This window comes from Castor canadensis, chromosome 1, assembly GCF_047511655.1.
Source record: "Castor canadensis chromosome 1, mCasCan1.hap1v2, whole genome shotgun sequence".
NCBI lineage: Eukaryota > Metazoa > Chordata > Mammalia > Rodentia > Castoridae > Castor > Castor canadensis.
Window position 1 is genome coordinate 180,935,666 of NC_133386.1, and position 27,749 is coordinate 180,963,414.

Genomic DNA, 27,749 nt, shown 5'->3' on the forward strand with positions numbered 1-27,749 from the left:
TTTTGCACTGGGTTTTGTGATTGTTTCTTACAAAAAGAAAAAGGAACGAAGAATAAATAGTGACCGACTGTGAAGAAAGGTGGTCCTACCTCTGGGCTGGGCTGGGCTGGGCTGGGTCGGACACTTGGCACAAGGAGCAGGGAGGGGCTGTCCGGGGCTTCCCAGCTCAGAGGCAGGGTGGGTCCTGCCTACATGAGTGCCTGTCCCTCTCCTGTCACAGGCCTCCTCCCGAACATGAATCTTCCTCCCCCACTGCCCATGCTGAGCAACAAGTCCACAGACTGGATCTGACCTTGCACCATCCCCACCTGCAGGCTTTACCGAAGAGTTTAGCCAAGGAGCCGTGGCAGGGTATCCCTGTCCCAGTGTGACCTCGCCACCACCCAAGGATAAGGCCAGGCCACCCTCCCACCCCACAGTGGAGGGGAGGATGGGCCAGCTTGACCCACCAATGTCCTACCCAGGGCCAGACCACACTTTGAGCTTTCTGCTGGGGAGTCCACAGTGTGCCCAGCAGCTATGGGAGAACAAGCCATCTGTCACCCTCTGAGGACCCGCCAAGGCTTCAAGGCCTGACACAGACAGGGCTCAGGTATGACCCACAGGTGGCATTGTCTTTGGGAGGTGGTAGCAGGCTCGGCCTGCCTAGGGCTCAGCAGCAGGTGGCAGAACTCCAGGAAGAGGCACAAATGTCAGGGTAAGAGACAGGTGCCAGCAAAGAGCAGCAGGCCCTTCCTGGAGAGCAGTTCCCTGCGCTGCTCAGCCAGAAAGTAGCTGCTGTATTTGTGAGGGTTCCAGGCCCCTTTTCTCAGCACACCTGTCCCAGGACACGGGGCAGTCATGCCCAGGTGCGCACATGAGTGCTAGATGGAAAAGGAACAGGAGGCACACCACACAGGCTGGTGGGGCAGGCTGGGTGCTTCCGCTCAGGAGCCCACCATCAGCCTCTGCAGGATGTGGGGGGTGGCAGAGGGGAGGTAACAGACTGGCTGAACTACTTGTTTACTTCCCCTGGGGAGTTTGAGAGGCACTAGGCCCTACCCAGGAAGAATTGGGGCAGCCCAGGGGGTCCAGAGGAGGAGGGATTGTTGCAGGAGTGTGTGGAGGGGAGGGGTGGATGAGCCAGGCAAGACATCGGCCTCAGAAGACATGCCAAGGGACAAGGAAATGCCACTGCTTTTTTTTCCTCTTCTCCAAGCCTCACCACTTAAGTAGCCTCCCTGTGGGGTTGCCCCTATCCATCTCTCAGGGGACCTGTGGTGTGACCTCTGACCCCAGACCAGGGGAGAGACTCCAGGGGGAGTTAGCCTCTAGGCAGAGAACCCTAGAGTTTCCCAGGAGAACAAAGGTGAGCAAGCCTGGGGTGGGACCAGTCTGGCTCCAGGTAGCCATTCTTACAGGAAGTCTAAGGGAGGCTTGCCCTCTGACCATCAGGCCTCAGCGGGCTGTAGGAAGGGGTGCATGTGTGCGTGTGCACTGTGTGCTCTGGTACAGAAGTCCCCGCTTGTATGAAGGACCCAGACAAAAAGGGCAGAAGCACAGGGAGAAATTCTCCGGCTTCCATACAGACAGAAGCCAAGACCAGCTGCCTGGGCTCTAAGCTGGCTGGGGGTGGGGTGCTTGACCTCTCAGGAGAGAAGGGCTTCCTGGTAGAGGAAGCCAGACCCCACAGGACACCACTCTCCAGTCCGTGTCTGTCAGGGGAGCCCAGGAAAGGGGTGTGGGGGGTTGAGCCTGGGTGAGGTGAGGAATGTTGTGCAGTGACCCGTCTCTCCCCAGACCCCATGTCACACCTGGATCCTGGATGCCCAGGAAACCACAGAGTCCTGGAGTACCCAGGGAAAGGAGTGCCCCTGCCTGCCTGGGGCCAGCTAGGGCAGGACAGGGTCTCCAGCTTTCCAGGAGCCAAAGGGGAGCCAAGGCCCCAGAGCCACCCTGGCCCAGGCACGGGCTGGTCCCCGGCCTGGCTAGACTTTCTTGGGTTTCCGGCCGACTTGGTAATAGTAGTAAAGGCTGACAGTGACGAAAAGGAGGCGGCTGGCCAGGAGCAGCAGGGTCCCCAGAGACACGAGGCCCGTCTCGGCTAGCGTGGCAGTGACCACTGTGGAGGAAGGCAGGAGGGGACAGAAGTCAGGGGAGGGCATGTGCCTTTGTTGCTGCCCACAGGGTGCCACACTGCCTGGGGCACTCCTGGGACCCAGGTCCTGCCAGCTGGGAGCTGAGGACCTGCCCTTCCTTGCCCATACCACAAACACCCCTGGCAGGCGTGGCAGAGCAGCAGATAAACACGCCCACAGGTGGCAGCTGCACAGTGAGTGGTGGGCACAGGAGGACGGGGGCACTTGTAGGGGAGGGGCAAGGACACAGGTGGGTGGTCACTGTGTGTCCACAGGTATACACAGCCAGCTCTCCATCACACCCTGTGAACCGCAGCAGCCAGCCAGAAGTGGAGGAACTAGAGGCTGGAACAAACCAGTCTTCCTCAATGCCCACCTCAGGACTCACCCAAGAACTGCACCCCAAAGTAGCAGGCTTCCGTGAGCAGCGTCCAGCGGATAATGACCTTCTCAGCCGTGTAGAGGGCATTCCACATGATCAGGGAGATGCCTGGGGGGTGCAGAGAGTAGCAGGGACACAGTGACCACTAGCCCCTGGTGACAGCAGGAGCAGTGGCCAGGCCTGCCCCTCCCCTCTTTCAGACTTATTGCACCTGTCCCAAGCTACTCTGCAGCCTGTCTTGTCATCTCTGAGACCCTACAGGACCTTGGACGGTCACTTCCCCTCCCTAGGACTGAGCTGAATCCTCATCCACAGCACTTGCACTGTCTCTCCTTATGATGCTGCGATGACAGAGTCTGTGACCTGGTTGTACAACTGTTTTCTCCTGGGGATAGAAACCTGAGCCTAGGGAAGGATCACTCTAAGAAACTCCTGGGGGGATGGGAAGGGGAACAGAATGAACCACATTTTTAGGGTAAGAACCTCCATCTCAGCCTTTATCAGTGTCGGCTGACTCTAGTCACCAGATGTCACCAGGGGTGTGCAGGTTTGAGTTCAGCTACTCTGACACCATAGTTTGAGCTACACCACTTCACCAGTGCAGTACCGGCCTCATCTCACCACTGCCTTTCTCAGAGGTACTGGAGCTGCCCTTGAAGGCTGGGCAGAAGTAAAATTGACACAAGCCTGAAGAAACTGCACGAGCAAAGGCCCAGTGGTCTTCTGAAACTGGGGAGTGGGCACAGTCAGGTGTGGCTGCAGTCCAGAGCCCATTGTGGGGTGTAGGGGAGGTATGTGTGGGAAGTTTAGCTGGATCCACCCCACTGAGAACCTTGAATTTAAGGTTCTTGAATTCAAAATGCTGGGGCTTTATTCTGAAGGTAACAAGGAGCCATCGGGAGGGGAGGGGAGGGGAGGGGAGGGATACCACCCCATGTTGAACTTTAAAAACTGATTTGGCTCCCTAACAGATTAGAGAGGAAACAGAAATGGTCCAAATGCTCTGGAGATAAAGCTAGAGTGGGTGTAGGGGTAGTCAGGCACTGCGTTGCGTCTGCCTCCTCCTCTAGACCTGGATTCATTCATCTCTGTTCCCCAGTGCCCCAGGGCAGTGCACTAACACACAGCAAGCACTCAGTAAGTGCAGAAACACTCCCAGTGCCCCGGGTGCATTCCACCAATGGCCACAAGGTGGCAGCACACGCCCACCGAGGTGCCTGAGGGAACCGCTGGGGAAAGGAGGAGCCCCTCCCTAGCAGAGGAATGCCCCACTCCCACTCTGCACAGTCCACCCACAATACTCACTGAGGAGGGCGCCACCATAGAGGCGGATGGGGGTCTTGCTGGTGACCTCTGCTCCGTCAAAGATGGCATCATATAGCTGGTCAGGGAAGGCAAGGGCCTGGGGATAATGGGAGGGACTCAGTGGTGCCACTCAATGCTGGGCACTGTGGAAACTTGCTTCCTCCAGGGCAGGCCAGGGTCCTTGGGGCAGGACACAAGGCTTTGGGGTTCCCAGGGTACAGCCCATGGGGTGCAGAATGCTCCAGGCACAGCATGAGTGGGGAGACATCCTTGTAGCAGCCAGAGGGCCTGACAGATTGGGCCACACAGCACCGCAACAGTGTGGACAGGCAACCAGGGACCAGGGCAGAGGAGGAGCCCCAGGGAGCCATGGGAGTGGGAGTGGGCAAGCTGGGGGCTATGCCCAGGGCCCTAACTAGATCTGAGTCCAGCCGGGTCCCAGGGCGTGGGGGCTCACCATGATGGCGATTCCAGAGAACAGCACAGCAGAGAGGAACTGCCAGACCCTAGGGAGGTGCAGAGAGGAAGGTGAGAGCCAGTCCCTGCTGCCACCCCCAAGCCCCCAGGGACCGCCCCTCTGCAGCCAGGATGCCAGGACTGACTGGACTGACGTTGGTGATGAGATGGGTTGCAATCCAGGCCATGGCCGAATGGGGGGGTGGGGGGGTGGGGGGAAATCCCGCATTTCCCCAGACACACAACTTCCCCAAACAAGATGCGTTCACTGCTCACCTGAGCCCCAAAGGCTCCCGGATAGCAAACTTGAGCTCGTTGCCTAAGACCTGGCTGATCTGTGGACACAGGAATCAGGCAAACAGCTGGAGGTGGCTCTCAGCACCCAGCTGGCCATACTCATCCTCCTCCCAGTGCCCCCAGCACACCTGGGGGCTCACCTGGGTACCTCTGCTTGGCAAAGGGCGCCCCAGGCTGGGAGAGTCACACTGACACTAAGGTTTAAGAGAAGCTGAAAATCTAGTGACTGGGAATGAAAGAGCAGGGTCTGACCAACGTGGACTTGAAGCCTGGTTCAGCCCCTTACTGGTGCAGCCTCGAGAAAATCACTGAACCTCTCTAAGCCTCAGTTTCCTCATCTGTAAAGTGGGTTAACAACTGAATCTACCACTCCCAGGGCTTGCAAGATAAGCTAATGCTTACAAGGCAGTTACTATAACACTTGCCTCATAAGAGGCACTTGATTCATTCAATGAACTCCTGTCATCATTCCCTGCCAGCTCCAGAAAAGGTAACCAAGTCCTAGGGCTCCTGCACTCTGGGGGCCTTGGCCACTCGCCCCTCAGACAGCAGCTCCGACCTCCTTCCCCTGCCAGCACTTAGAGGGGCAGGTTTGGCCCACCTTAGAGCGGTGCACCTCCCCATCATCGTCCTCCCCGCCCACGCCCAGGATCTTCCGGGTCTTCAGGCGGCTCACGAGGTCCGTCTGGCTGTGCTTCTTCATGAGAGGAGGGGGCTGCTTGGCTGCCATGGTGTTCTTCAGCCTGGCCTCTGCAGAAGGAGTGGGGGAGATCCTGGCCTCATCCACGGTTCCTGCCCAGCTGCCACACCCCAGGAGAAGAGTCCCGACATAAGGGAAGGCCAGACCCCGCCCAAGGCTGGGGAGCAGATGAAGCCCCAGCAGCTTCTGGGGCTGCAAAATGGGTGACGAGGATGCTCCTCGGGCCCTTCCAACCCAGGGGACCAAGCTGGGCAAGGCCTCAGTTGGCCCTGGGGGAGGTATAGGCCCCGGAAAAGGCACTTGGACCTGGATGGAGCCTACCGCAAAGCTTCCTGGGCTGGGAAGGTGGGGGGACAAGGGCCTGGGTCAGCATGGCAAATGAGGCTTCAAAGGGGAAGACCCGCCCGAGTTCTGGGGCCCAGGACTCACTGACTGCCCAGATAAGCCTGTGGCTCTTCCATCTTCCAAACCCCCTCCCTCAAACCTCCCCCAGGAGGGAGAGGGATGTCCTGTTCAGGTCCCCTCAGTGCCTCCCTTATCCCATGTCTGTCCCCATGTCCCTCCACAGCAGCAGCATCTCAGGCCAGCCCTGGGCACCTACGGTGAGCTGGACACTACTGGGCGCTGGAGATGGAGATGAGCCGAGTGCCTTCCTGGACTCAGTTGTACAATCTGTGGGAGGTGACAGAGCATCGATGGAAGCAGAGCAAATCTCCTGGGCTCCCTGAATCACTGTGCCCTGCAAGATGGGCACAATTTACATCCATTCAGCAAATGAGGCAAGCAGGGTGTGGCAGAGACCAGCCAAAACAAGTGCCCCCATGGCACCCCACCAGCAGGGGGCACCCCGCAAGCCCAGCATCTCCCTTCCGCAGCAGTCACCCTCTGTGGTGAGAAACAATGGAGAAAACAATCTCCATTCATGGGTAGCGCTCAGAAGTCACCTGTCCCCATCAGGGGACCTGCCATCCAGTGCCATGTAACCCCAGGAAAATACCACCCTCCAACCCCAATTAAGAGCCAACAAAGGACCCACCAGATGTCACCTGACCCTCTCCCTCTCTCTTCCTGCCTCCCTCTGGCCCTTTTATTTTAATACGTGCAGCAAAACTGACTTTTTCTTGTTTCAGTCAGAACCCGGCAGTTTTATTACCCCTCGCCCCCACTGCCAGCAAGTGCAGGTCTGTTCTCTGTCACTATTGTTTTGTTTTGGTTTTCTCACGTCACGTAAACAGATTCATAAAAGGGATGTCCTTTGGAGCCTGGCTTCTTCCATCTGGTATGATGAAGATTCAACCAAACTGCAGGCTTAAGCCTGCTCCTTTCACTGCAGGACCGTGTTCCTCCGGAGAGATGGACCCGCTGAGGGACACCGGGCCACCACTTCCGGCTTTCCGTGATTAGGAACACAGCAACCATTGACGCTAATGTCTGGGTTTGGTGCCACCACACATTTCCATGTCTCTAAGGAAAATGGCGCAGGGGTGACTGTGAGTTGTCTGACAGGTCAACACTGAACTCCAAAGTGTGACCTGTTTTCCAGGGCAACAAGCAGCCCTGTGTGTCCCCTACCAATGCATAACCGTTCCAGTTCCTTCCCGTCCTCACCAATACTTACTATGGTCAGCTCTGTTTTAGCCTTTCTGCCAGGTGGCCCTGGCTTCTCAGCTCTTCTCACCAGGCCTACGTGACAAGCTGCCTGACTCAATCCTGCTGAGCCCCTACTGGCCGTGACCTTGAGCAAGTCACCGCACTGCTCTGAGGCTCAGTTTCCTCATCTGTGAAGTACAGCTCTAATTCCCACCTCCCTGGGATCTTGGGACAAAAAGGGCAGCTCCCTTGGAGCCCTTGGAGTGGCACCCACATAACGAAAGGAAGAAACTGCATGCCATGAGGTCACCTTGAGCTAGACAGAGGTGATGGGATGCAGCCCGGCCGGAAGGAGCACATGGAGAGGGGCCTGATCTGTCGCAGCTGGATAGGGCAGGCTCCTCTCCTCTCTGAGCTCCTGTTCTCTCCTGTGCAATGGGAACCACCACCCTCACTTTGCTCTTAGAGCTGGTCTAAGGAGAAGCAGAACAAAAGTACAGAAGAGACTTTATAAAGAGCCAGAAACTGCTGAGGCCTGAGGCCTGGGGCTGAGAGCTGGAGTATTTAGCTCGCTCTCTGGGCTACATATCCTCTTCTGCTGAGTCTCAGCTCTGTGCCCAGAGGCCGACAACTTAATCTCTGTACCTCAGTCTCCCCATCTGTCCTTGGGAAGAGAAGGGTCTCTATCCTAGGGATATACTGAGATAAAAGATGTCACCACGAAATTCATGGACCAGCACCTTGCAGGCAGAAAGTGACCAGTGAAGACAACAAGAACTAAACACAGCCATGCTACCATCCCCACCCCTCCCAGAACCCCCTGGGCGGTGACTCTGGATGAACGTGGGCAGGACCAGGAGACCACCGCATTAACTGGTATTCCCACCATGTAAGGTCAAACCCTGGGAACTCAGTCCCCTGACACAAGGCTGCCGGTGTCACGACGCCCCCCCCCCCAGAGGACAGAAGTTCCCAGCATGAGGCAACTGCTTTCCCCTGCCCAATGACCCCTCCCCACCAACTCACCACGCACAGTGCTCCCTCTGCATCCCACACCTGTGCTGACAACTGCTGCTGCCCAGCCCAGGCTGAGTGGCAGGGCAGTGCCCACCTGCTGGGGCTGGGCACAGTGGGCCCTACAGAGTCCTGGGTGGAACAATCTCAGCCACAACAACTGCCATTGGGTGTCTGGGCTGGCAGTGAAGGGCAGACTGCAGGAGGCCCACGTGTTCCCAAAAGATGGCGAGGGCAATTAGCCAGGGGGAAAAACACCCTTCTCCTTCCCAAGAAACACCTGTTCGCGCCAAAGACACCTCTCCTTCCCAAGAGACACTGGTTCATGCCAAAATCTCCACCCTCTGGCAATAAAAAAGCTATAAAACCCAACTTCCAACCTGACCCGGGGCCCTGCAGGAGCAGGAGCCCATGCAGATGAAACTTCTCTGCAGATAAAAATTCTCTGACTTTTGCTGCTTGAGTCCACCTTTGATTTCCTTCTAAGTGCAATAAAATGGACCCTTGCCACCCAAGTATCCCAGTGCATCGGTGGGACCCACTGGGTTTGTCCCTAGAGCTCAGTCCCAGCAGCCAAGTTCACCGCCCAAAAGGCCCCCATGGCCTCCTAGGAGAATGGGACCTTGAATTTTAACTCCAGGAAGGAAGAGTCCAAACCCACCCTGTAGCCAGGTGAACTGTTCTGATCTCCAGGGTCTCTCTTAACCCCCAGATGGGCCCCGAGCATCCATATCCATCCCCAGCCCCTAAAATGCTCTGCCCCCAAGGCAAGCCATGCCTGCACCCCTGTACCCCTCAGGCCTCCTCTTGACCTCTCTTCCCATTCAAGGACAGGAATTCATTTTAGGTCTGGTAACATTTTAACCTAAGTGAAGTCACCTCCTCCCACTCTATCCCAGTTACCCTGACATGGCCACACGCCAGCTTTGGGCTAGGAAGACCTGGGTTTGAATCATAGGTTACCCCTACTGCAGGCTTTGGGTGAGTCACTACAGTACTCTCAGCCTCAGTTTCCCCCTGTGAAATGGGGGAGAATAAGAGCACCCACCTTGCAGAAGTGCCACTGGCCAGAACACAAGAGGGAGTGCAGAAGGGTGTCCCTGCCCGAGAGCCCTGCCCAGGGAGGAGCCACCCACTTCCCTTTCTTCATTCAGCCATGCACAGTGGAAAAGGCCAGCCAGTCAGGCCTGGCAGGCTTCCTGCTGGTCCAGCTGCCTTGTGGGGCCCCAGCTGGGGGTGGGGTGGGGAGGGGAATGGTGTGGAGGACTGCTCCTTCTCCTCTCATGCTTGGCTGCCAAGGAAAAGGGAAGAGGGGCTCACAGGGTCCGAGGCTATGAGCCTCTGCCTTCTGCCCAGCCAGCTGCCTAAAGAGCATTCTCCCCGCAAAAGCCAGCAAACCCCTGTTCTAACAGCTGCTTCCCCTGCTGAGCATCTGTCCAAATGGAAAAGTCCTCCTTGCCTCCACTTTCCCTGATTCTCCTCCAGGCTCTCCCAGGCAAGGGCTCTCCTCCCCTGGGCTCTCCTGGTCTCATGTGGGCCCTCACAGCTACCTCCAGCCCGTGCTCCTGGTCAGTTCATACAGCTCAGTTCCCAAGGCTAGCCAGTCCCAAGGCCTGCAGGTTTGTGCTCCCCCGGTGGATCTATCTGTCAACACAGGCCTGACAGCAGCAGCCAGCCAAGAGAACTGACCTGGAAATCCCGAGGATTAGAGGGGCGGCTGGGACGCCACACCAGCCGCACACTTGACAGGCAGAATCCCGAGGCCGAGTGCCAGGCATGGTGGCGCATGTCTGTAATCTCAGCACTTGGGGGACTGAGGCAGGAGGCTCCAGAGTTCTAGGTCAGCTTGGGCAACACAGCAAAGCCCTATCTCAAAACAACAAAACAAACACCTGAGGCCAGTGGGACAGGATCTGCCCCAGACCAGGTGTAAGCAGGGTAGGAAAGAGGCAAGAGCTGGGTTCCAGTGTGGCCACTTGCTAAAGGGCAGGTGGCACTGGACCAGCAAGTCCCAAAGTGCGAGACTCGGTGACAACACCTTACTTGAGGTGCTGAAGGTCCCAAAGGAGGGGTGCTCATGTCCTTCACAGAAGGCTCACCCAGGGCACCCAAACCATGGTGAGGAGAGGACTAGATAGGAATGCTGGACCCAGCCTGACCCCCCCACCTCAGAAGGCACTGGCATTTCTGATGCCTGGCACTTCTGTCTCTGTGCTGGGACAGTGCCTGGTTCAGGAACTCCACCAGTACCTGACTGAACTGATGAGCGGGGAGCAGCACAAGGCTCTTTGCAGGCCTAGGGGCTCTTTGCAGCCCCCTCTCACTCCTCTCCTCTGCTGCAGCCCCTGAGATGGCAGCGCCTAGGTGACATCAAGGCAAAGCCATATGAAGTCTTTAGGGTTCGCCAGGCCAGGAAGAGAGGAGTGTCAGGGGAGGACGACAGGCTGGAGGTGGGAAGCACATTCTTAATGATTTGGACAACTTGGACTCAGAGCCCAGCTCTTTCTCTTAACTGCTCTGTGACCTCCGGGGAGTTGCTGAACCTCTCTGAGTCACCATGTCCTCTTCTATATACCCTGACTACTGCTTCCCCTCAGTGCACAGGTTTGGGAAGGGGAATAACGGAGATATGGAGCCAAGGAGGCAGACACCTGGCTTGTCTTCAGAAAGGAGAGCGATGGATGATATTATTAATGACCATCTGCCCACACTCGCCCTAGGCAGAGGACCTGATCCGGCTGGGGCAGCTATCCCACGCAGATCCCGGGAGGACTTCCCCAGCTCCTCCATCCTTCCCAGGAAGCCTGGTTTCCATAGAAACAGATGGACTGCAGAGCTGTCCCGACAGGGAGGCTGTGCCCAGGAGGGCTGGCTTAAGGAAACCTGAAGGGCCTGGATGGGGGAGGGGAGGAAAGGACCCAGCACACCCACACCTTCCAAGCTTTGGGTGACTCAAGGGGAAGTCACCACTGCCACCTGCGCACTTCAGCCAAGGAGCCACTTCCTTCCCAAAGCAGGCTCAATTACAGACCAGGAAAGGAGCTGCCCCACCCCAGCCATATGTGCCCAGGACTGGGAGGGGAGAGTGGTCAGGAACCCGCTGAAATCCTTACTGCAGCCCATGAGATGGTTGGATTTCCATCCCAATTTACAGATCAGAAAACTAAGGCCCAAGTGATTTGTTGAAGAATCCCTATAGTGTAAGTAGCAGAGCTGGAATTCAACCCAAGTTAACTGTGAGCTGTGCTTTAACTAGATATCCAGAGGAGCTAGTGTGCTCGTGTGACTGTGCTCATGTGTCTATGTGTACATTTACACCTGTGTGTGTGTGCACGTGTGTGTGCACGTGTGTGTGCACGTGTGTGTGCTCGTGTGTTTATGTGCCTGGTTGGGGGGCGGCATGCCCTGTGTCTGAGTCTGGCCTCCCTTGGCTCCAGTCCCTGCAGAGGCACAGCTTGGAGCCCCATTGTTCTGTTATCACATTGGTGCAAAATAGCTGGAAGTGGGGTCTTGGGAGGGAGGGGTAGGAGGCAGCAAGAGTCAGAGCTCAGGGGCCTGGCCAGAGGGGGCATCGGAAGGAGCCTCTGCTCCTGAGGTGCAGGGCCAGGAGTCCAGAGCCTGCATCCACAGTGACCCTTTCCAAGGCAGCCCAGTGGCCCAAGGCAAAATGGGGTCTAACAGTACAGCCCAGAACCCACAGCCCACTATCAAGGGCGTCACAGAGGGACTGGGGGATGAAGATACCATGTTCACATCTGGCTGGCACTCCCAGCCCTGGGTCTGGGGTCGATTAGCTGCTCCAGGAAGGTGACTGTTCCCTGTAAATGCACAGGCTGTGAGAGGTTAGACCCCACCCAGAAGACAGAAGTGGTGTCATCCATAAGCCTGTGTACTGATGATCACTTCTGGGGTGCAGGCCTGGGTGCAGCCAGTCCCTTGGTCTCTCAAGAGTGCAGTTATTCTATAGCCAGCCTACCTTGGCCTGCTGTGTCTCTTGAGTGCACAGGACACACACACAGACAAGACCATGATAGGAATCCTGTGGTGTGGCACTGGCAGGCAACCCGTCCCTGTAACAAAACTCTGGAATCAAGAATCAGATTCTACACCCCCATTCCATAAACCTCCAGGAAGCTGACCCTGGGAGCTCAGGACACAAGGTTTTCCCTGCTGCCAGGAGACAAGATTGACCCTGGGTTACTGGGCTCCAAGGCAGGACAGCTAAAGTCATGAGTACACTCTGCTGTCACTGGTAAGCCAGGGCCTGTCTTTGGGACACAGTTTCCTGAACTAAAAAGCAGGAGTATGGTCTCCAGGCCACTCCAAGGGTCTGAACTTCCCAACTCTGTCCCCTGCTAGGCACAGGCCAGCCACATCAGGCCCTGCTCAAGTGGACCCCTCTTTCCCACCACCACCACCTCAGCAAGGCTCACACCCTATCTTCCCACCGCTTCCCTGTCCTTTGATTTCCAGAGAGGAAGAGGGAAGCCTCAACTTTCATTACAAACATCTCCAAAGCTTCAGGGACAAAAATAAACAATCCCCTGCTGTGTTGGCAAGGGGTGGGGCTGGGCAGGGGGGGAGCAAGGAGAGACATCTCTGGGGGCCTCACCCAGGGCTCTGGAGCTGCTGCTGTGTGCAAGGGATAGCCAGCCCTCTCATAGCTGTCTCACCACTCAGAAGTCACTGAGAGGAACTTTCCTGTCCCAGCTGTTACTTGCAAAGGGAAGAGTGAATGGAGAATTTCTATCCTTTTCTACCCAGGGTGGGACAAGCTCCCTCCTCCTCCCCAAGCCTAGTGGCCCCATCAGAGCCCTTAAGGGCAGCTGGTGCTGTCATCCACTGGGACAGCCTGGCCTCAGGATTCCCTGTAGTCAGGGCCGTGGTGAAAATGCAGCAGCAGCCCCTTCCCCTATGGCTCTGCCCCTCTCAGTGCCCTGTGGCTACCCAGAAACTCAGAGATGGTGGGTGAAGAAAGGAGGGGAATTTCCTTGAAGGGATGCACCACCAGGTTGAGCCAATTTTTTCAGCAGTGGTGAGTTGTCTTCTGGGTGAGATGGGAAGGCAGGCAGAAGGGTCCCCAGAACACCAGTCCAGGGCTGAGTGTCTCTCCCCATGTTTGGGATCTTTCTTAATGGTTAAGGGGGGTAGATCACCCCACAAAATGCCTGGGCTCACATCGTGGCTCTACTGCCTAGTTTTGTGGCCTTGGGCCAAGGATCAGCCTCTCTGGGCCTCAATTTCCATATCAATTAAATGGGTATAATGGCACCTACCTCTCACTAGAAAACAGAAAGCATCTAGAACAGCGTGGTGTTTTGCAGTAAACATTCAGTGATAATGTTGCTGGGATTATTTTTAGCCCGAGTCTCAACTTCTTTGCCTCAGTTTCCCCTCAACCAAACTAGCTTCAGGGTAGGACCTCTCCTGGGGATTCTGTGCCAGTACAGAAAGGAGTGCTTTAAAGGGAGTCCCCATCAGAAGCAAGTGGGGTGAGGGAGCACAAGGGTCACTCTGGGTGGGAGCAAGAGTACATTGACCATGGAGGCCAGGGAGGAGCTGGGTTCGGTCATCCAGCCTGGGTGGCTCCTTCCACATCTGGGCCAGGTCTGGTCCTAGGAGAACACAGCCTGCGCTACTGATTGATCAATTGAGATGCAGGGCCCTGGAAAGCACCTCGGCTAGGAGTCATAACATCAGACACCCTGCCCTCAAACTGCCACTCCTGGGTGGGGGTGGGGGGCGGGAAACGACTTAAATAGCATGAGTATCTGGTTCCTTTAGCTGTTTAGTAGGGGGCTCCATCCCTTCCCAGCCAGCCTGGCCTGCTATTGCTTCCCCACCCCTCATTCCACCCTCGTTGCACATTCCAGCCTCAGGCCCTTTGCATAGGCTGTTCTCTGCAGAATGGGGGAGGCTTAGCTGACCACCCTGTTTAAAATGGCAACCTGATCCCTGGCTGTAACACCCCAACACTCAACATTTTCCCCTCACTTGCTTAATTGTTCATTATTTGCCTCCCCTCCTTAAGAGCCAGCTCCATGAGAGCAAGGGTCCTCATTTTATCCAGAGCTGTCTCTCCAGGTGACTAGCCTGTGTTTGGTTACATCAGCTTTGGTGTAGTGCTCACAGATGTTTTGTGTTAATACTTCCCTCTGCTCCCAATGGCGAGGGTTAGGCCCCATCTCCAGAGGAGGAGCCACCATGAGGACCCTGGAATGGGGCCAGTGGAGTTGGAGGAGCTGCAGCAGTCCTGGGTCAGGACCTGGCGGTGGGACCATCAGGTGGACAGCCAGCCTGGGGCTCCACTCCACCATTGGGAGTCCTGATGAAGCAGACAGCCTGTGAGCAGAAAAAAGTCAGAGCGGCTCATCCTAAGACCTCCAGGGTTCTTGGGGACATTCGGGGCCAGGTGGCCAACGAGACAAGAGAGACCTGAAGAAAACTCTATCTCCTAACAACCCGGCAAGAAAAATCTTTCTCTCCTCCCCTGGTTGAGTCCGGGGCTGCGGCTAAGGACTACACAGTGCCCCCTTCTGGTTCTGCAACAAAGAGACCCCAAGACTCCGGAATCTGTGGGCTACACGTCCGTGCCCCCTCTCCACAGGACACCAGAGGTGGAGGTCCAAGGGGCTACAGAGTTGGGGTTGGCATCCCTGCAGCACCCCCGCAGGTCGGCCCCTTCCAGGAAAGTTTCAGTAGAAGAAATCAAACAGGAAGTGCGGGTGGTGGGACTGTGAGGCGGCCTTCCACATCTGCGAAGGGCTTTGGGGGCAGACTGTGGGTTTTCTCCGCCTCGCCTCACTCCTGCTTCCGCTTCCATCCTCGGGCGGAGAACCCCGCTCCCCCACACACAACCCCCCACGCAGTAACGAGGAGGAGGCGGTGAGCGATTGAGCGGGCGCAAGGGAGGGTGGAGCGAGGGGACCCAAAGCGAGCGCCCGGCCCCCGGCACGCGCCAGGGGATGGCGCGGCATTCTGCTCGCCTTCTACAGACCACCCCGTTCCTCCCCCAACACACACACACACACACAGGTGGGCGCCAGTATTTTTGCTCACAGCACGGGGCCCCAGCCCACCCTGCGCCAGGCCAATGGCCCCACACGGTCCGCTTCCAGCAGATCGCACGGCTTCAGGGAAAGAAGGGGGGGCGTCTCTGTCCACCTGCGCTTCCTCACCCACCCGAGCTGGGGTTTGGGCGGCCTGCGTTCCTTCCCACTCCTCTCCAGCCTGGACACTGGGGTCTCGCTCAGTCTCGCCCCTCCCCCTCCGATCTGTCCCTAGTCTCCCGGCTCCCGACACTCCCCCACTTTGTGAGGCTCGGGCTCGGAGCAGCGGGGCGCCCCACCCCCCCGCGCCTCCAGCCAGCCGCCGCCCCCGCCCCAGAGGTCGCGCCAAACCTGTGGGCAGTGGGAACTCCGCCAGCATCTCGGTTCCTGGCCTTGATGCGGGGGTGAAGACCGAGGAACTCGCAAGTTTGCAACGCGCACTCCCCGGGCCAGGAAACAAAGGCGGGAGGGTGCGGTGGAGAGAGACGAGGGAGGAGGGGACGGAGACCCCAGCGACAGCGAAACTGCTTTTCGCTCTGTTTCTCGCGCGCTACGAAGCAGAGAGTGCGAGCCCGAGAAGGGAGGGCCGAGTGCGAAATAAACAGTCCTAGAGGAAGGAGGTGGCGGAGGCAGAAAGCCGAGGGAAGAGAGGGAAACCAAGTCAGAGGGAGGAGAGAAAGAGAAGGGGACAAACAGAAGAAGCAGCGGACGTCGCCTTGCGCAGCCGGGAGAGGGTCCCGGGTGCTCACGGACCCGCAGGTGCCAAGCTGTCCCGGGGCTGGGCGGGCGCGCGCGATGTGATCGCTGTCCCCGGCGGTCGTTGCGGCCCCGGGCGCCCGCGGGCTGCGCTGCGCAGGCAGCGGCCGGCGGCTGCGGGAAGTGCTAGGCTCGCGGCGGCGGGGAGTGGACTTACGTTCCTAGCGCGTGGGGCGCCGCGCTCGCGGAGCTGGCGTACGGGCGGACGCTCCGGCCCGGGACGCCTCACATCGCGCCGCCGCGCGGGGTAGGCAGGGCACGGCAGGGCAGGGCAGGGCAGGGCCGGCTGGACTCCTGCGCCGCCGGGCTCGCCCTAGTCTGGCGGCCCCACTGGTCCCTCCTCTAGTTCCGCACACAAGCCAATGGCGCGCCGTCCCCTCCCACGCGCCGGGCTGCCTCACCCCCGAGGTGGCCGCCGGGGTGGGCGGAGAGGGGTTGCGGGGACCGCGCACCCGGGCTCTCCTGCCGAGGCCTTTCTGGAGACCGCCTGCGGGGGGCGCACCCACGCTCGGCGGATCGCGCTTTCGAATCAAAACCCAGGACCGGGATGCCCCGGCGTGGCCCGCGCCGCCCAGGAGGACTTTTTTGGCAAGTTCTTAAGACAGCTCCTCTTTCCCTTGCCGTATGTCACCGTGTCTACAATGCAAGGGTTTTGACTGGTAGGGATACCCAAGTGTGACAATGGTCACCCTTGCTGAACGCCCGCTTGGCGAGCGCTAAAGCAGTTACAAGTGTGGCATCATGTGATTCTCAACAACCTACGAGGTCGATATGAGTAGTCCCGTTCTCCAGAAGACTGTCACTAATTCTGGAATTCATATCGACTTCAGGCTTCCAGCCTAGGCCCGCCCTTCCCTCCCCCAGCTTGGTGCAACTTTGCCAAATAACATGACCCTCACCCCTCACCCCAGCCCCACCTGCCCTCCACCCTCCTTATCTAACCTCAGCGACTTTGCTGTAAATTGCAAAGATCTTATCTGCAGGATGCTTGTGGGGGGCACCTGGCAGAGTGGGATTTGGAGTCCTGGAGAGATTTGGATTTTGAACCTCTGGGAGTTTGTCAGCCAAAAAGGACCAGGCCCAGCAAACGTCTCTCTCTCCTGCCTATTCTAATCCTATAATCGTGTCTCTGCTTAGAGAAAGCCTGAATCCTTGCATCTCGTCCGATGGTGGCCACAGTGGACCTTGAGGGGGATGGGGCAGATGACATGCTCTACTTCACAAGGTAAGAAAGTAGGACACAGAGAGGAGCGGCTAAGTGGACATTCCCACACAGGTCTGAGATCTTCCTGCATCCATCCTTAAGGGTCAATCTAGCAGGCTCTGAAACCTGATTGCCTGGGTCCATCCAGATAGTGGCTCTGCCCTTTTAGGGACAGTGTGGCCTTTGGACAAGTAAGTGGCCTAACCTCTCCGTGTCTTCTTCCTCATCTACAAAGTGGGGGTTACCATAGCAGGAAGTGAATGTGGTTGCCGTGGGGATTTCGAGTTACAGCATCAGGCAGCTCCTGCTTATTAAGTGCTGACTGTGCCAAGAGCTGGCGTGCCAAGCACACTCCACTGTCCTTTCCAGAGCTGGGGCCAGGCAGGAGGGCTGTGGCCTTTGCAAGGAAGTAAACAGAACAGTGCCTGGTGCCTAGCAAGCACTTTGTGGCTGTTAGCGGTCCTGATTACCAAGGCAACTAAACTAGGATCCCACAGTGCTACCAGCTTTGCTCCCAACCAAATACCTGGCTATGGATAGCCAGTAATGAATGAATGAATCCATCAATCACGGACATGGCTCCAGATCAGGATTCTTGTGAGGTGTGCAGGGTGTACACACTCAAGAGCCAACTGACTTGGGTCTCTGCATGTCTTTGCAACACCTCAGAGCCTCAGCTCACTGCACTACCCAACTCTGGGTAGAGCAGGGATGGGGAATTTCTTTGTCACTCCCTCTTCTGCCGTCCCAGCATGCAGGGTTGCTAAAGGAAGGGCCCAGCAAGTGTCATCTCTGTCTGCCCTTCCTGACTTGGAGACATCTCTCAGCTCTCCTCTTGGCATGACTCTAAAACTAGAAGCAGGGTCTGTGGGTAGAATGCCAGAGCCTGACCTTCCATCCGTGGGAGAGACTTTAGTAAGAATTGCTGCAAGATCTCTGACATGGAAGTGTTCTGGGTTTCCCATAAGCTGGGCTCTTCCTGTGTGCCAGGCAAAGTGCTGGGTGCCCTGGGGTGGACAGGACACTGTCCCTATCCAGAGGTCCTAGCCTCCTGGGAGACAGATGCTCACCCGGGTAGTCAAGTTATAGAACAGTCAATGGCCTTGGAAAACCAAGGGACCACAGAACCGACACCCAGCATTCAAGGCAGTCCACACCAAGCACCATTGAAAGTGTGAAGCCCTTCTCTGGTGCCCTCCATCAGCTAGTCCCTGGCTTCCAAGCTGCCAGTGACGGAGTGCTCACTACTAAGGCAGCTTCCTCCTTCATGTGGGAAAAAAGTGCTCGGGGGACTGGAGGAGAAGCAAGAGGCTACTCTGTCCCCTGCCCATCCACCTTCTCCAAGACCTCCGTTAGGTGCTTATTCTCCCTCTTCCTGTACAGTTCTTTAAAGCCCTGTGCATCGGTACAAGAGCATCCCTCAGCCTGCCATATGGCCCTTTGCTTTTCTGGTCCTCATTTTTTTTTCCATTAGGCACGAGCAAGCTCACCTAGCCTAGCGTGTGAAAACAGAGAAACATCATGGTTATCAGCAACGCAGGAGAAAGAGCACGAAGTGAGAGGGCAAGAGATGACGCTGGAACCCTGGCTCTGTGCCTAACTAGCTGTGTAACCCTTCGCTGCACCCAGAAACTGGAAATACAGAAGGATCTGACTCTGGAAGCTGATGAGAACCGACCCAGGCAATTCGCTAAAAAAGGTTTAACAACTGGAATCGTGGATTCCTATTATTATCGGGATTATTATGACTCTTAACGTGTTGAGATGTTCTTGTGAAAGCTCCAGGAGTGGGGCTGGGGTGGGGGGAGCCAGGCGGCGGCCAGCTGACAAGGGTCACTCTCCTCCCAGCCGCCCACAGAGCCTGGAGCAGCTGCTGCTCCATCTGCCTCTTGGTGCCCCAGAGTGGGGGAGTGTGTGAGTGGGCGTCTGCAAGCGCCTGTGCAGGTGGGCGCTAGAAGTCGGGGAGGGAGGCATGGGGACTTCCAGTGTCTGTGGCCAGGGCTCACTTGTGGATTGTGCTCTCTAAGGGAGAATGGGTATGTGATTGGATTTCAAAGATGCTTACAGAGAGACCAGAGTTAGCTGGCAAAGGAGGGGAGGGCTGGGGGAGTGGTGAGGGCCTAGGCCTGGGTATAGGGATTTCAATCGGTCCCTGGGCATGGGAGGAGGAGGGCTGTAGAGGAGGAGGTTACCAGAGGCCTGTGATTGTTGAGCCCAGGGATACTGGACCTGACAGACCTGGATTCACATCCCGTTTATGTTGATTTCACTTCTTGGAGCCTCAGTTTCCTCATCTGTAAAGAGGGGTTAAGGTCAGGAATTACCTCCTAAGAGACAGAGACAGTACATGGCAAGCCCTTAGCATGGAGTGGGCACAGGAAGCTGTTGCTGGATAGCCCAGGAGCAGAGCAGAGGGCCTGCGGTGACAGCTTTGTAAACTGTAAAGAGTGGCCGTGGGGTGAGGACCATCAAATCAGGGCGATCTGAGGCTGCCACAGTGAGCATCTTGGCCGAGGTGAAGGGGACATGGGACACAGTTTGTGAGCTAGATTCTCATAACTCCTTCCAGTTCCCCTGTCTCGCTTCCCCTCTTCTTCTCTAGCCCCTCCCCGCCTTCCTGAACCAGCCTTGCTAGGACCTCTATGTCCTATGCTGACCACAGCCTTGGGGGCTAGAAACTATATCAGAGACTCAGAAATCCCAGGCAGGCTCTCTGCTCTTCCTCCTTCAGCCTAGGAGACTGACCAGGGCTCCTCCCCAACTCCTGTCCCCAAGGCTGCCCTCCCTTGCATGATTCATCCCTGCACTTCAGGCTGGTGTCTATAGCTGCTCTGGGTCCAGAAAATGTCATGCAATTCCTTACCTGTGGGAGAGAGAACTGATCTTGGGGGTGGAAAGAACAAGGCTCAGGAAGAGTGGGACAGCTTGGGGACCACAGACCATGGCCAGCTCTTTCCTGCTTCCCATGGGGAAAGGCTCAAGGCAGCAGGTAAGACGAGGACTCAGGACTTAGACTTTCCTGCATTGAAGTTCACAGCCCTAGCCCTCTGTTAACTAGCTCTGTGACCTCCAGTGAGTTACCCAGCTCTTCTGAGCCGCAGTCTAATCAGCTGTCAAGTGGAAAGAGGGAAATCATGAAGACACACCAGGTACTTGGAAGAGTAAGAGAGATGTACCTGTAAGACCTGAGCTCCCAGCCTGACTCACAGTAATGCTTAATAAAATAGTCATTGACTCAACGATGAATGAATTTGTGGATAGGTGGTGAGTGAGGAGGTCAAAGGGATGCAGGCGGATGTCTGCAGGAAAGCCCCCTTCTGACAGATAGGAGGGGGAGATGTCTTGGGACCCTGTATCCTAAGGTCCAGAGCCCTTGTGGGGACAGCTGACACTCCTACCAACCAAATAAGAGCCTCAGGCTGGCTCCAGTTCTCTCAAAGTGCTCAGTCCTGCCATGGGGGAGGTGGGGTAGCAGATTCTGGGTCCTCAGCTTGGGTGACACCTCCCCCCAGGTTCCTTCATAGTGAGAGCCTACAGCAGCCACTCTGGGCTGTGAGGACATGGTCTTAGACCAACATGTCACTTGCATCCAGCTCAGGTGGATGCTAGGCACACGGGCACTACACCCAGGGGCTTTACATTCTCTCAGAAGTAGCATTCTGAGCTGTCACTATGTTGGAGACTGTGGTCTAGGTGTTTTGCCTGTCTTTCATCTTACTAAATCCCCCAAGGTTGGTACCATTACAGCCACGTTTCATAGACAAGAAAACAAAAGCTAACTGAATTACATTGCTTGCCCAAGGTCACACCTTAGACAGACATGGATGGCAGCCTTACCTTTCCAGATCAAGGTCCCGGATGGCTGTGGCTGTGCTGCTGACCAGAGCAAGGATTGCTGATCCTCCCTGCTCCCCAAAGTAGTAATCCTTGTTTGGCACATGAAGTCCCCTGTGGTCCCAGGGGACATATGTCAAACATGTTCTTGTTTATCAATGGCTTTAGAGTGCTGTGGTTCTCAAAGCCTGTTTGAAATGCAGATTTTCCATCCCACCTGCCAACACAGAATCAGACCCTCCTGGGGCTGGAGGCTGGGGGGGAGGGGCAACCATCTCTCAACAAGTCTTTCAAGTAACTGTGATAGGAAGTGAAGCAGAGAGCCTTTGAGAGATTGCAAATTCCTAGATTACCTTGTTTAAACTGATGCGAGGACTAGGCTGGGGCTCCGTGGTGCTTGCCTACCCTTTTCAAAGCCTTGAGTTTGATCCACAGCACAGGAGGAAACATAAAATTAAAAAAACATACATTTCAACTCTTTCTTAGGTACTGTTTGGCCTATTTTACAGATGCGGTTAAGGCCAGATTCCACCCACCAGGGAAGTGGAAGCCATGGTTTACCTTCTGGAAAATTGCGTGCTTTCTGGGGACCAGGGTACTGAGCCAGGCGGGTGGGGGAGGGGCTAGGGACCGGGGCTGCCTGGGGCCGGGGCGGGGGAGCCCCTCTTTGTCTCCTGGGGAAGGGCGGCCCTGTGCGTTACTCGTAAGGAGGAGGCCCCACCCGTATGGACACCAAGCCTGCACAGCCTGGCGTTCTGAGTGATCGGTTTATTAATACTCGCAGCCGCTGCCTAGGCGGATCGCAATAACAAAGGCGGCCTCTCCCCACGCACCAGGCATTTATGTAATTGCTCGGAGCCCCGCGGAGCGCTAACGGCGGGCTGGGGCCGGCGGCGGGCGGGCGGCAGCGCATGGGGAGCGCGGTCCAGGCTCCCACCCCGCCTGACCCCGTGCTCCTTCCTCATCTGGCCTCCCCGTGGCCCAGCTCAGCCTTCCCAGGAGGATGATCCCCAGTCCAGGGAACTCAGAAGGCTAAGCTGGGTCCTCCCTTACCGCAGTCACCAGAGTCCTTGCCCTGCCTCCCAAGAAAGGGAGGGTAATGACGAATGCCCGGCAGGACTTTGGGGTGCATGGCCCTTCTTTCACTTGAGAACAAGTCCAGGGCTAGCTTCATGCACGCACCAAGGATTGTTCTTTTATTTACTTATTTTTTTTGGTGGTACTGGGGTTTTCAGGGCCTCATGCTCACTAAGCAGGCAGCCTACCACTTGAGCCACTCTACCAAGCCCCTGCACCAAAGATTTTAATCCCCAAATGTGTCAGCCCCAAAGTACATGTCTACCCTACCTTGGGATCCCATGGAGGTCTTTGTAACCACACGAATCAGTTTTTGCCTGTTTCCCCAAACACTCGTGCTTCAACCCTCCTGGCCTTTGCTCAGACTGGGTGGGCCCTCTGCCACAGCCTCACCAGAAGTCCCTCCAGCCTCCCCACTACTCTAGGAGCACCTGGTGACAGCAGCTGCCACACTGGTCACTGTCACCTGTCTGCACCCATTAGGCCACATCTACTGGGATAGAGAATATGGGGCCAACTCATCTTCACCTAGTCCCCCCACCCCTACCTTAGCTCCTCAGCGAGCACCCCCACCCCAACACACACATAGTGGGCTCTTACATGCTAGATGAAATGGACATGAACGGTCCAGCCCTCAGGAATTCCATGCTTGGTGGTGGTCTTCAGACCCTGGCTTCAAAATTCTACAGATCTACCTCTGACTGGGTGTGCAGACTCCAAGCTGTGTGGCCTTGTGTGACTTTTGTAGCCTCCCTGGGCCTCTCTTTCCCCACTGAGGGGACGGGCTGATGATGCTAGTGTTTACTGAGCACTTACTATGCTTGGAGCCTTTGGGGACTCGGGTTGTCAGCTGTGTGGACATAGAGGCTAATCTTATCTCCACTTGACCGGTAAGTAACTCCCAAATTCAAACCATGGCCTCTCTGGCCAGTATGACTTTGATAAGTAGATTAAAAAAAAAAAAAAACAGTTAAGGACCAGCACACATTAGGTGCTCAGTCCTGTTGATGCTTCTCCACTCTGAAGCTCCTCCTCTCTGCTCCCAGGGCATTCTGGGAGCCCTGTTGCAGCTGGGCTGCGGAGGGGGCCTCAGAAGACCTAGAAGGTGGCCTCTGATTTCCAAGTATAAATAAGTTATGGTTTTCTAGCTTCCTGTGAAGAGAACATGTAGTGTGCATTGGCCAGTCTGCCATGGAGAGCTGTAGCCACCCTGGTGCACTCTGCAGGAGCCCCAGGACATGGGGCGGGAGGGACAGCTGGCCCCCTGCCTTCTCGGGCCAGTCAGCCAGGCTGATGGAGACAAGTGTCAGTGGGGACTCTGAGGTAAGGAAAGTTCTTTCTGGTTTCTTCCAGGCAGTGAGAACTTGGGCAAGACCTTCCCTGCCAGCCTCAGTTTACCAGGTGAAAATGGGGCTGTGCTGAGCACCTTGTCTGTTTGACCAGGTAAGGAGAGTGGTTGCAAAAGTGCTTTGTATCCATGACTGGTTATAATGGCGTTCTTATCGTCATTGTCATTGAGAGCAATGAGGGTACCCAGCTCGCTTTGCCCTTTCTCTCTCTGTTCATCGTGGCTGCTGCCATTTCTCCTACCCCAAGCCTCTGTCCTCGGGCCTGCTCTCATTCCTAAGTGGGCCCCCAGTCCCGAATTTTGCAACTCTCTGCCTCCAGGCTTCTCCTGCCCAGCAGCTGAAGCAAATCAGAGACTATGAAGCATGACCTCCCCTCCACTGGTCTCATCTGAGCAGAGAGGCCTTCCCAACCACAAAATCTTGGTAAACCCATCCCTCAAATCTTCACCCTGTACCCTGACTTTACAGCGTGTGTCTCCATCTAAGATCATCTGCCTCCTCTAGAATCTTCCCTCCCTGAGGGTAGAGACCTGTCTCACTCATCAGTACCGTGCTGTATACATGTTATGTATCAGAGGGGAAAAGAATGAATAATGACTACTAATAAAAGAAGACAGTGTAGACAGGGCCACAGGCTACTTACTACTCTAATAGCCGAGGCAGTGGTGCAATCCACAGCCTGTGCAGCAGTCCCTTGTCGCCCCAGGGTACAGCCCATCATAGACCTGCCACTTCATTCTGCAGAGTTTCTAGTGGACTTTAATGGTTCCTGCTAAGTGAAGGAATGAATGCATGCATACATACAGACAGACAGACAAGTGATGTGTGGAGACCCAGTGTTGTGTCAGAGACCCTTGTGATCTGGTAGAGGAACAGATACCAGAGCAGATGCTACTCTCAGGTCCCCTCTTGTGCCTCACTGTGCTATGTCTGGCCCCTGTCCGTGCTGTACCTCTGCTGGACTCTTCTGTCACACCCCATCTCACACCTTCCAGTTCTTGCCGGTGTTCCTCTTAGCTTGGATATTATCCCCTCTGGAAATCCCTCATGACTCCTCTCCCCATACTCCAGATAGCCTCAGATCTCCACAGGCACCCCAAGCTAGCAGCACTGTCTGGGGACTTGACAGCTCAGTTCCCCGTGCCCAGGGCCACTGTGAGCAGCTGTGGGGCAGGGCTGTGTCTGTTCCCTGCTGCATCTTTGACCCCAGCACATAGTGGGTGTGGCAAAGGTGTGGGGAGAGGGAAGGTGGAGGGAGATGGGGATGACTGTGAGAGCAGAGGTGGGCTTGGTGCCTCGAAGCTCCCCCAAGACTCTGGGACCCAGGTGCTTGGTTAGTAACCCCATGGAAACTGGGAATAGCCAACCACTGAAGACCCTGCTGTCCCCTGCATCCCTACCCCCTCCTCCAATGCCTCCACCGTCAGAGGCCCAGGGCAGCCTCACAGATGGTGAGAAACCCCGTGGTCAGCGCCTCTCCTCTGTGGCTTCCCGCCCCATCTCCTTTCTTTGTCTTTCTTCTGCTTCCCTTCAGCTCAGACCCCTCCCCCAGTGTGGTGAATGCAAACTGAAAAGGAGGGAACAGGGCCCACACAGCGTGTCAACAATGAGAAATCACCAATTTCAGGAGCAATCGCTCTGTAATGATTGCGGAAGACTGAGTCACTGTAGAAAATCAGGCTGAGGTCCCGGGACTGTGTGAGGCTCCCTGAACTGTGTGCTGGGTTTGCTTAGACCCAGGGGCCTCAGAGTCTCCATCTGTAGAATGCAAGGGGTGACATCAGCCCAAAGGCCTGACCAAATGTCACCTTAATCTTGGGGTCCTCCCAGGGATTGGAAATCAGAGGTAAAGCTGGCACACAGAGCGATGTGGCAGGCATCAGGGGATACACTCTTCTTGCAAGAGGCAGCGGGAGGGACATAGTGACGTATGTGTGTATCACTATTTCCTTTCCTCCTTGGAGTCATCCTCCAAGGCAGGATTGGAAGGTAGGCCCTGTGTTACTTCCTAAGGTTCAGAGAGGTAAGTGACTAATTTAAGGACACACAGCAGGGCTTCTTCCATTCTCCAGCATGATCTGTGACAGAGATGAGCAGCTTCTGGGCTCATCCCTGGTGGGGAGGGGCACCCAACCCTCCATGTTTCATCCACTCTAAAGGAGGGAGAAAGAGACCTTGGCCCCCAGGGTGGAGGGGGCCTGGGCCTTTGCTCCAAGAAGCCCGCACAGGTAGGGAAACCAGGTAGTCAAAGAGACAGGAAGAGGCTGCCTTGCCTGGTGAGGGCTCCAGTCTGGAGGCACCAGTCCTGGGGATTGGAGGGGGTAGCGCTCAGCAGCCCACCTGCCCCTCACCCAGACCGCACCCTGGATGGAGCCTTGGAACATTGACCCCAGTGAGATATTGTTGTATACCCCAGATACAGGGTCACCAATAAGGTCAGGGGGGATATTTTAAAGCAATTTAATACTTAAAAAAATTGCATTAAAATGCTTTTTGTCATCATGGGATTTCCCTATTAATTTGGAACTTAGCGCTATTTTTATTTAGGATTCCTTAAGGGCGCGGGGAGACACAATGGCCTTTTTTGGGACTTGGGACCTTGAAATGTAGCTGGGAGAGGGTAGAGAGTGTTCCAGCCATGGTTCATCTCCCCGGGGGGACTGGGGTGGGGAGGGAGGGAACAGATGACCAAAGCCATCTAGAACCCAAATCTAATACCACACCTGACTCTGACAAGACTTTTCCATGGGAAATTTACTTTGCAAAACTGCCTGCCCTTGGGAGCCTCAGTTTCTTCCTCTGCTAAATGGGTATAATTATTCCCATGTAGTATTCTCACTACTATTCAGGCTAGAAATAAACAAACGACGGCCAGAGGGGACTGGCCTGGGAAGTGTGTTAAAATGCAGCTTCCCAGGCCTCTCACATCCTCCTGGGTTTGAGTCTAGGGGTTGGGACCAGGATCTGCACTTTTAACCACCTTGAGTTCTTATGTGAACCACCGATTTGGGGTGCAGGTTTAGTTCATCCTCCCAGAGGGCCATGTGGCCTGCGGCAGGTGACCAATGCCTCCTCAGTGAATTCAGGGCCCTGGCCCAGGTAGCACATAAGGGGTGGCTTTCCTGCTGCCTCCCTGAGTGGTCAGAGTGTGCTGGCTGGGTAGGGAACATTGATTTGGGGGGTGGGGGGACTCCAGATCTGGCACCCAGGACAAAGGTCCGGTGAGGGAGGTAGGTAGGCCCAGGACCTGGAATCTGACACCAAGCAGACCACTTGTCTAAGGGCAGGACAGACCCACCACTCCCTGCTTCCGGCTGGGCCTCCAGTCTCCTGAGACTCCATGGTGGGCTGGCAGGCTGGCCATCTGCTTAGGTTGGGTGGGGAAGGGGCAGACAGGCCACCAAGCACTGAATGGCCTCTCTGTCGGGAGTCGCCTACAGAACAGATGGCCACCCCGCCCCCTGTAAGTCACAAGTTCTCTCTTCTTGGGAGAGAAGGTCCCCACCAGCAGCCCTTAGCAACAGAAGCCAGGCAGAAGCCTCTAGGGGGATTAGCAGGTCCCTATGCAGAGGGTGAGCAGGGGTGGGGGATGGTAATGTGAGAGGCCAGGACACCTCCTCAAGAAGGGGTGTGAGAGGCCAGGACACACCAGCAGCCCAGCCCAGCTGGAACTGAGGACACAGAGCTCAGGTTCACTCACTCTAAACCTCTACCACCAGGTTTACCAGTGGGGAAACTAAGGCTGAGGAAGGGGGAGAGCCCCCAGGGCCCAGAGGCAGAGCCAGGCCTCATTGTTCCTTTGAGGTGCTTCCTGCCCCACCTGAGCTCCCCCTGATGTTCCTCCTCCCCCAGCTGTTCTGTCCCTCTGTGTCCCACTGTGCCCTTCAGTGTGCCTCTGTGTCCCTCCGCTCTTCTCCCACTTTTCTTTACTTGTCAGCTTCTGCAAGCCTTCTAGACCCAAATCTAGCACCTGACTCCTGGCAGCTTCCCAGTCCGTCCTAGTCCTGACAGTGATATGTCCCAAATGTGAGGCCATTGCTGTTCCCGTGCACTGTCAGGGCCAGTTCAGTCACATGAAGAGGAGTAGCTGAGGTCCGAAGCAGAAGGGACTTTCACCAATGAGCCACCTGTCCCAGCCATTCTCCCCGCTGTCTTTCCTTTAAGAAAACATTGTGAATCACTTCGCTGCAGAGCTCTGTGCGGGAGAGAGGTGGCAGAACATGAACACGGACCCTTGGAAACCTTTCTGGAGAAGAGGAGCTTCCCCTGCTGTCTCCCCAGGGTTCCTGGGTGGGGCGGGTTTCCTTCCTCTCAGAGGCTGTCACTGGGCTGGGGAGCAGCCACCCTCTAGACCCTGTCCTGTTCTCAGCTCTGCCCCATGAGTGAGGGTGAGAAGGATGCATCGCTTTGTGTAGGGAGACCCGGGCCAGGATCCCGTCCACGTTTACCAGCCTGTTAACTGTCACATGTCCTGTGGGATAGGGTAGCATGGCCAGCCTAAGGAGTCCCAGAAGGTCCTCCAGCTAGTACCCAGTGGGGCAGGTAGGGGATGAGGTGTGAGGATGGGGGCCAGACCTGGAAGGGAAGCTTCATGGCTCCCCAGGACCCATGTGAAGCTG

General features: G+C 56.2%; 1 protein-coding gene and 1 long non-coding RNA gene across 8 annotated transcripts in view; one reads left to right on the forward strand and one right to left on the reverse strand.

The window, feature by feature from the left end:
• Tp53i11 (tumor protein p53 inducible protein 11) lies at positions 1-16,034 on the reverse strand. 6 transcript variants are annotated; one of them, XM_020176428.2, is made up of 8 exons: positions 15,824-16,034; positions 5,859-5,929; positions 5,159-5,307; positions 4,537-4,595; positions 4,262-4,310; positions 3,805-3,901; positions 2,506-2,607; positions 1-2,101 (listed from the first exon to the last, which is right to left on the reverse strand). In XM_020176428.2, exons 3-8 carry the CDS (start codon positions 5,285-5,287, stop codon positions 1,968-1,970), a joined length of 570 nt encoding a protein of 189 aa, XP_020032017.1. In that variant the 5' UTR covers positions 5,288-5,307; positions 5,859-5,929; positions 15,824-16,034; the 3' UTR covers positions 1-1,967. The 6 variants fall into 6 exon arrangements, with proteins under 6 accessions (XP_020032017.1, XP_020032014.1, XP_020032015.1 ...); XM_020176425.2 differs by having other exon boundaries at positions 5,859-5,996; positions 15,824-16,033; XM_020176426.2 differs by lacking the exon at positions 15,824-16,034 and adding an exon at positions 15,664-15,781 and having other exon boundaries at positions 5,859-5,996.
• LOC109694472 (uncharacterized) overlaps positions 14,119-27,749 on the forward strand; it is a 17,691-nt gene continuing 4,060 nt past the window's right edge. Inside the window, exons 1-4 of one of the 2 annotated variants that reach the window (XR_012437184.1) lie at positions 14,119-14,746; positions 16,804-16,891; positions 18,345-18,569; positions 23,135-23,224. This is a non-coding gene — a long non-coding RNA (uncharacterized lncRNA). Of the gene's footprint in view, positions 14,747-15,536; positions 15,670-16,803; positions 16,892-18,344; positions 18,570-23,134; positions 23,225-27,749 lie in introns of those variants that run through there. The other variant, XR_002213112.2, reaches the window with a different exon arrangement.

Bases quoted from the DNA above. Each gene is read 5' to 3' on its own strand.
- Tp53i11 (XM_020176428.2), bottom strand. From the start codon at position 5,287: ATGGCAGCCAAGCAGCCCCCTCCTCTCATGAAGAAGCACAGCCAGACG. The intron at 4,596-5,158 runs GTGGGCCAAACC...CTGTGTCCACAG, and splicing joins GGGAGGTGCACCGCTCTAAG to ATCAGCCAGGTCTTAGGCAA. The intron at 2,608-3,804 runs GTGAGTATTGTG...TGCACCCCCCAG, and splicing joins CTATGGTGGCGCCCTCCTCA to GCATCTCCCTGATCATGTGG.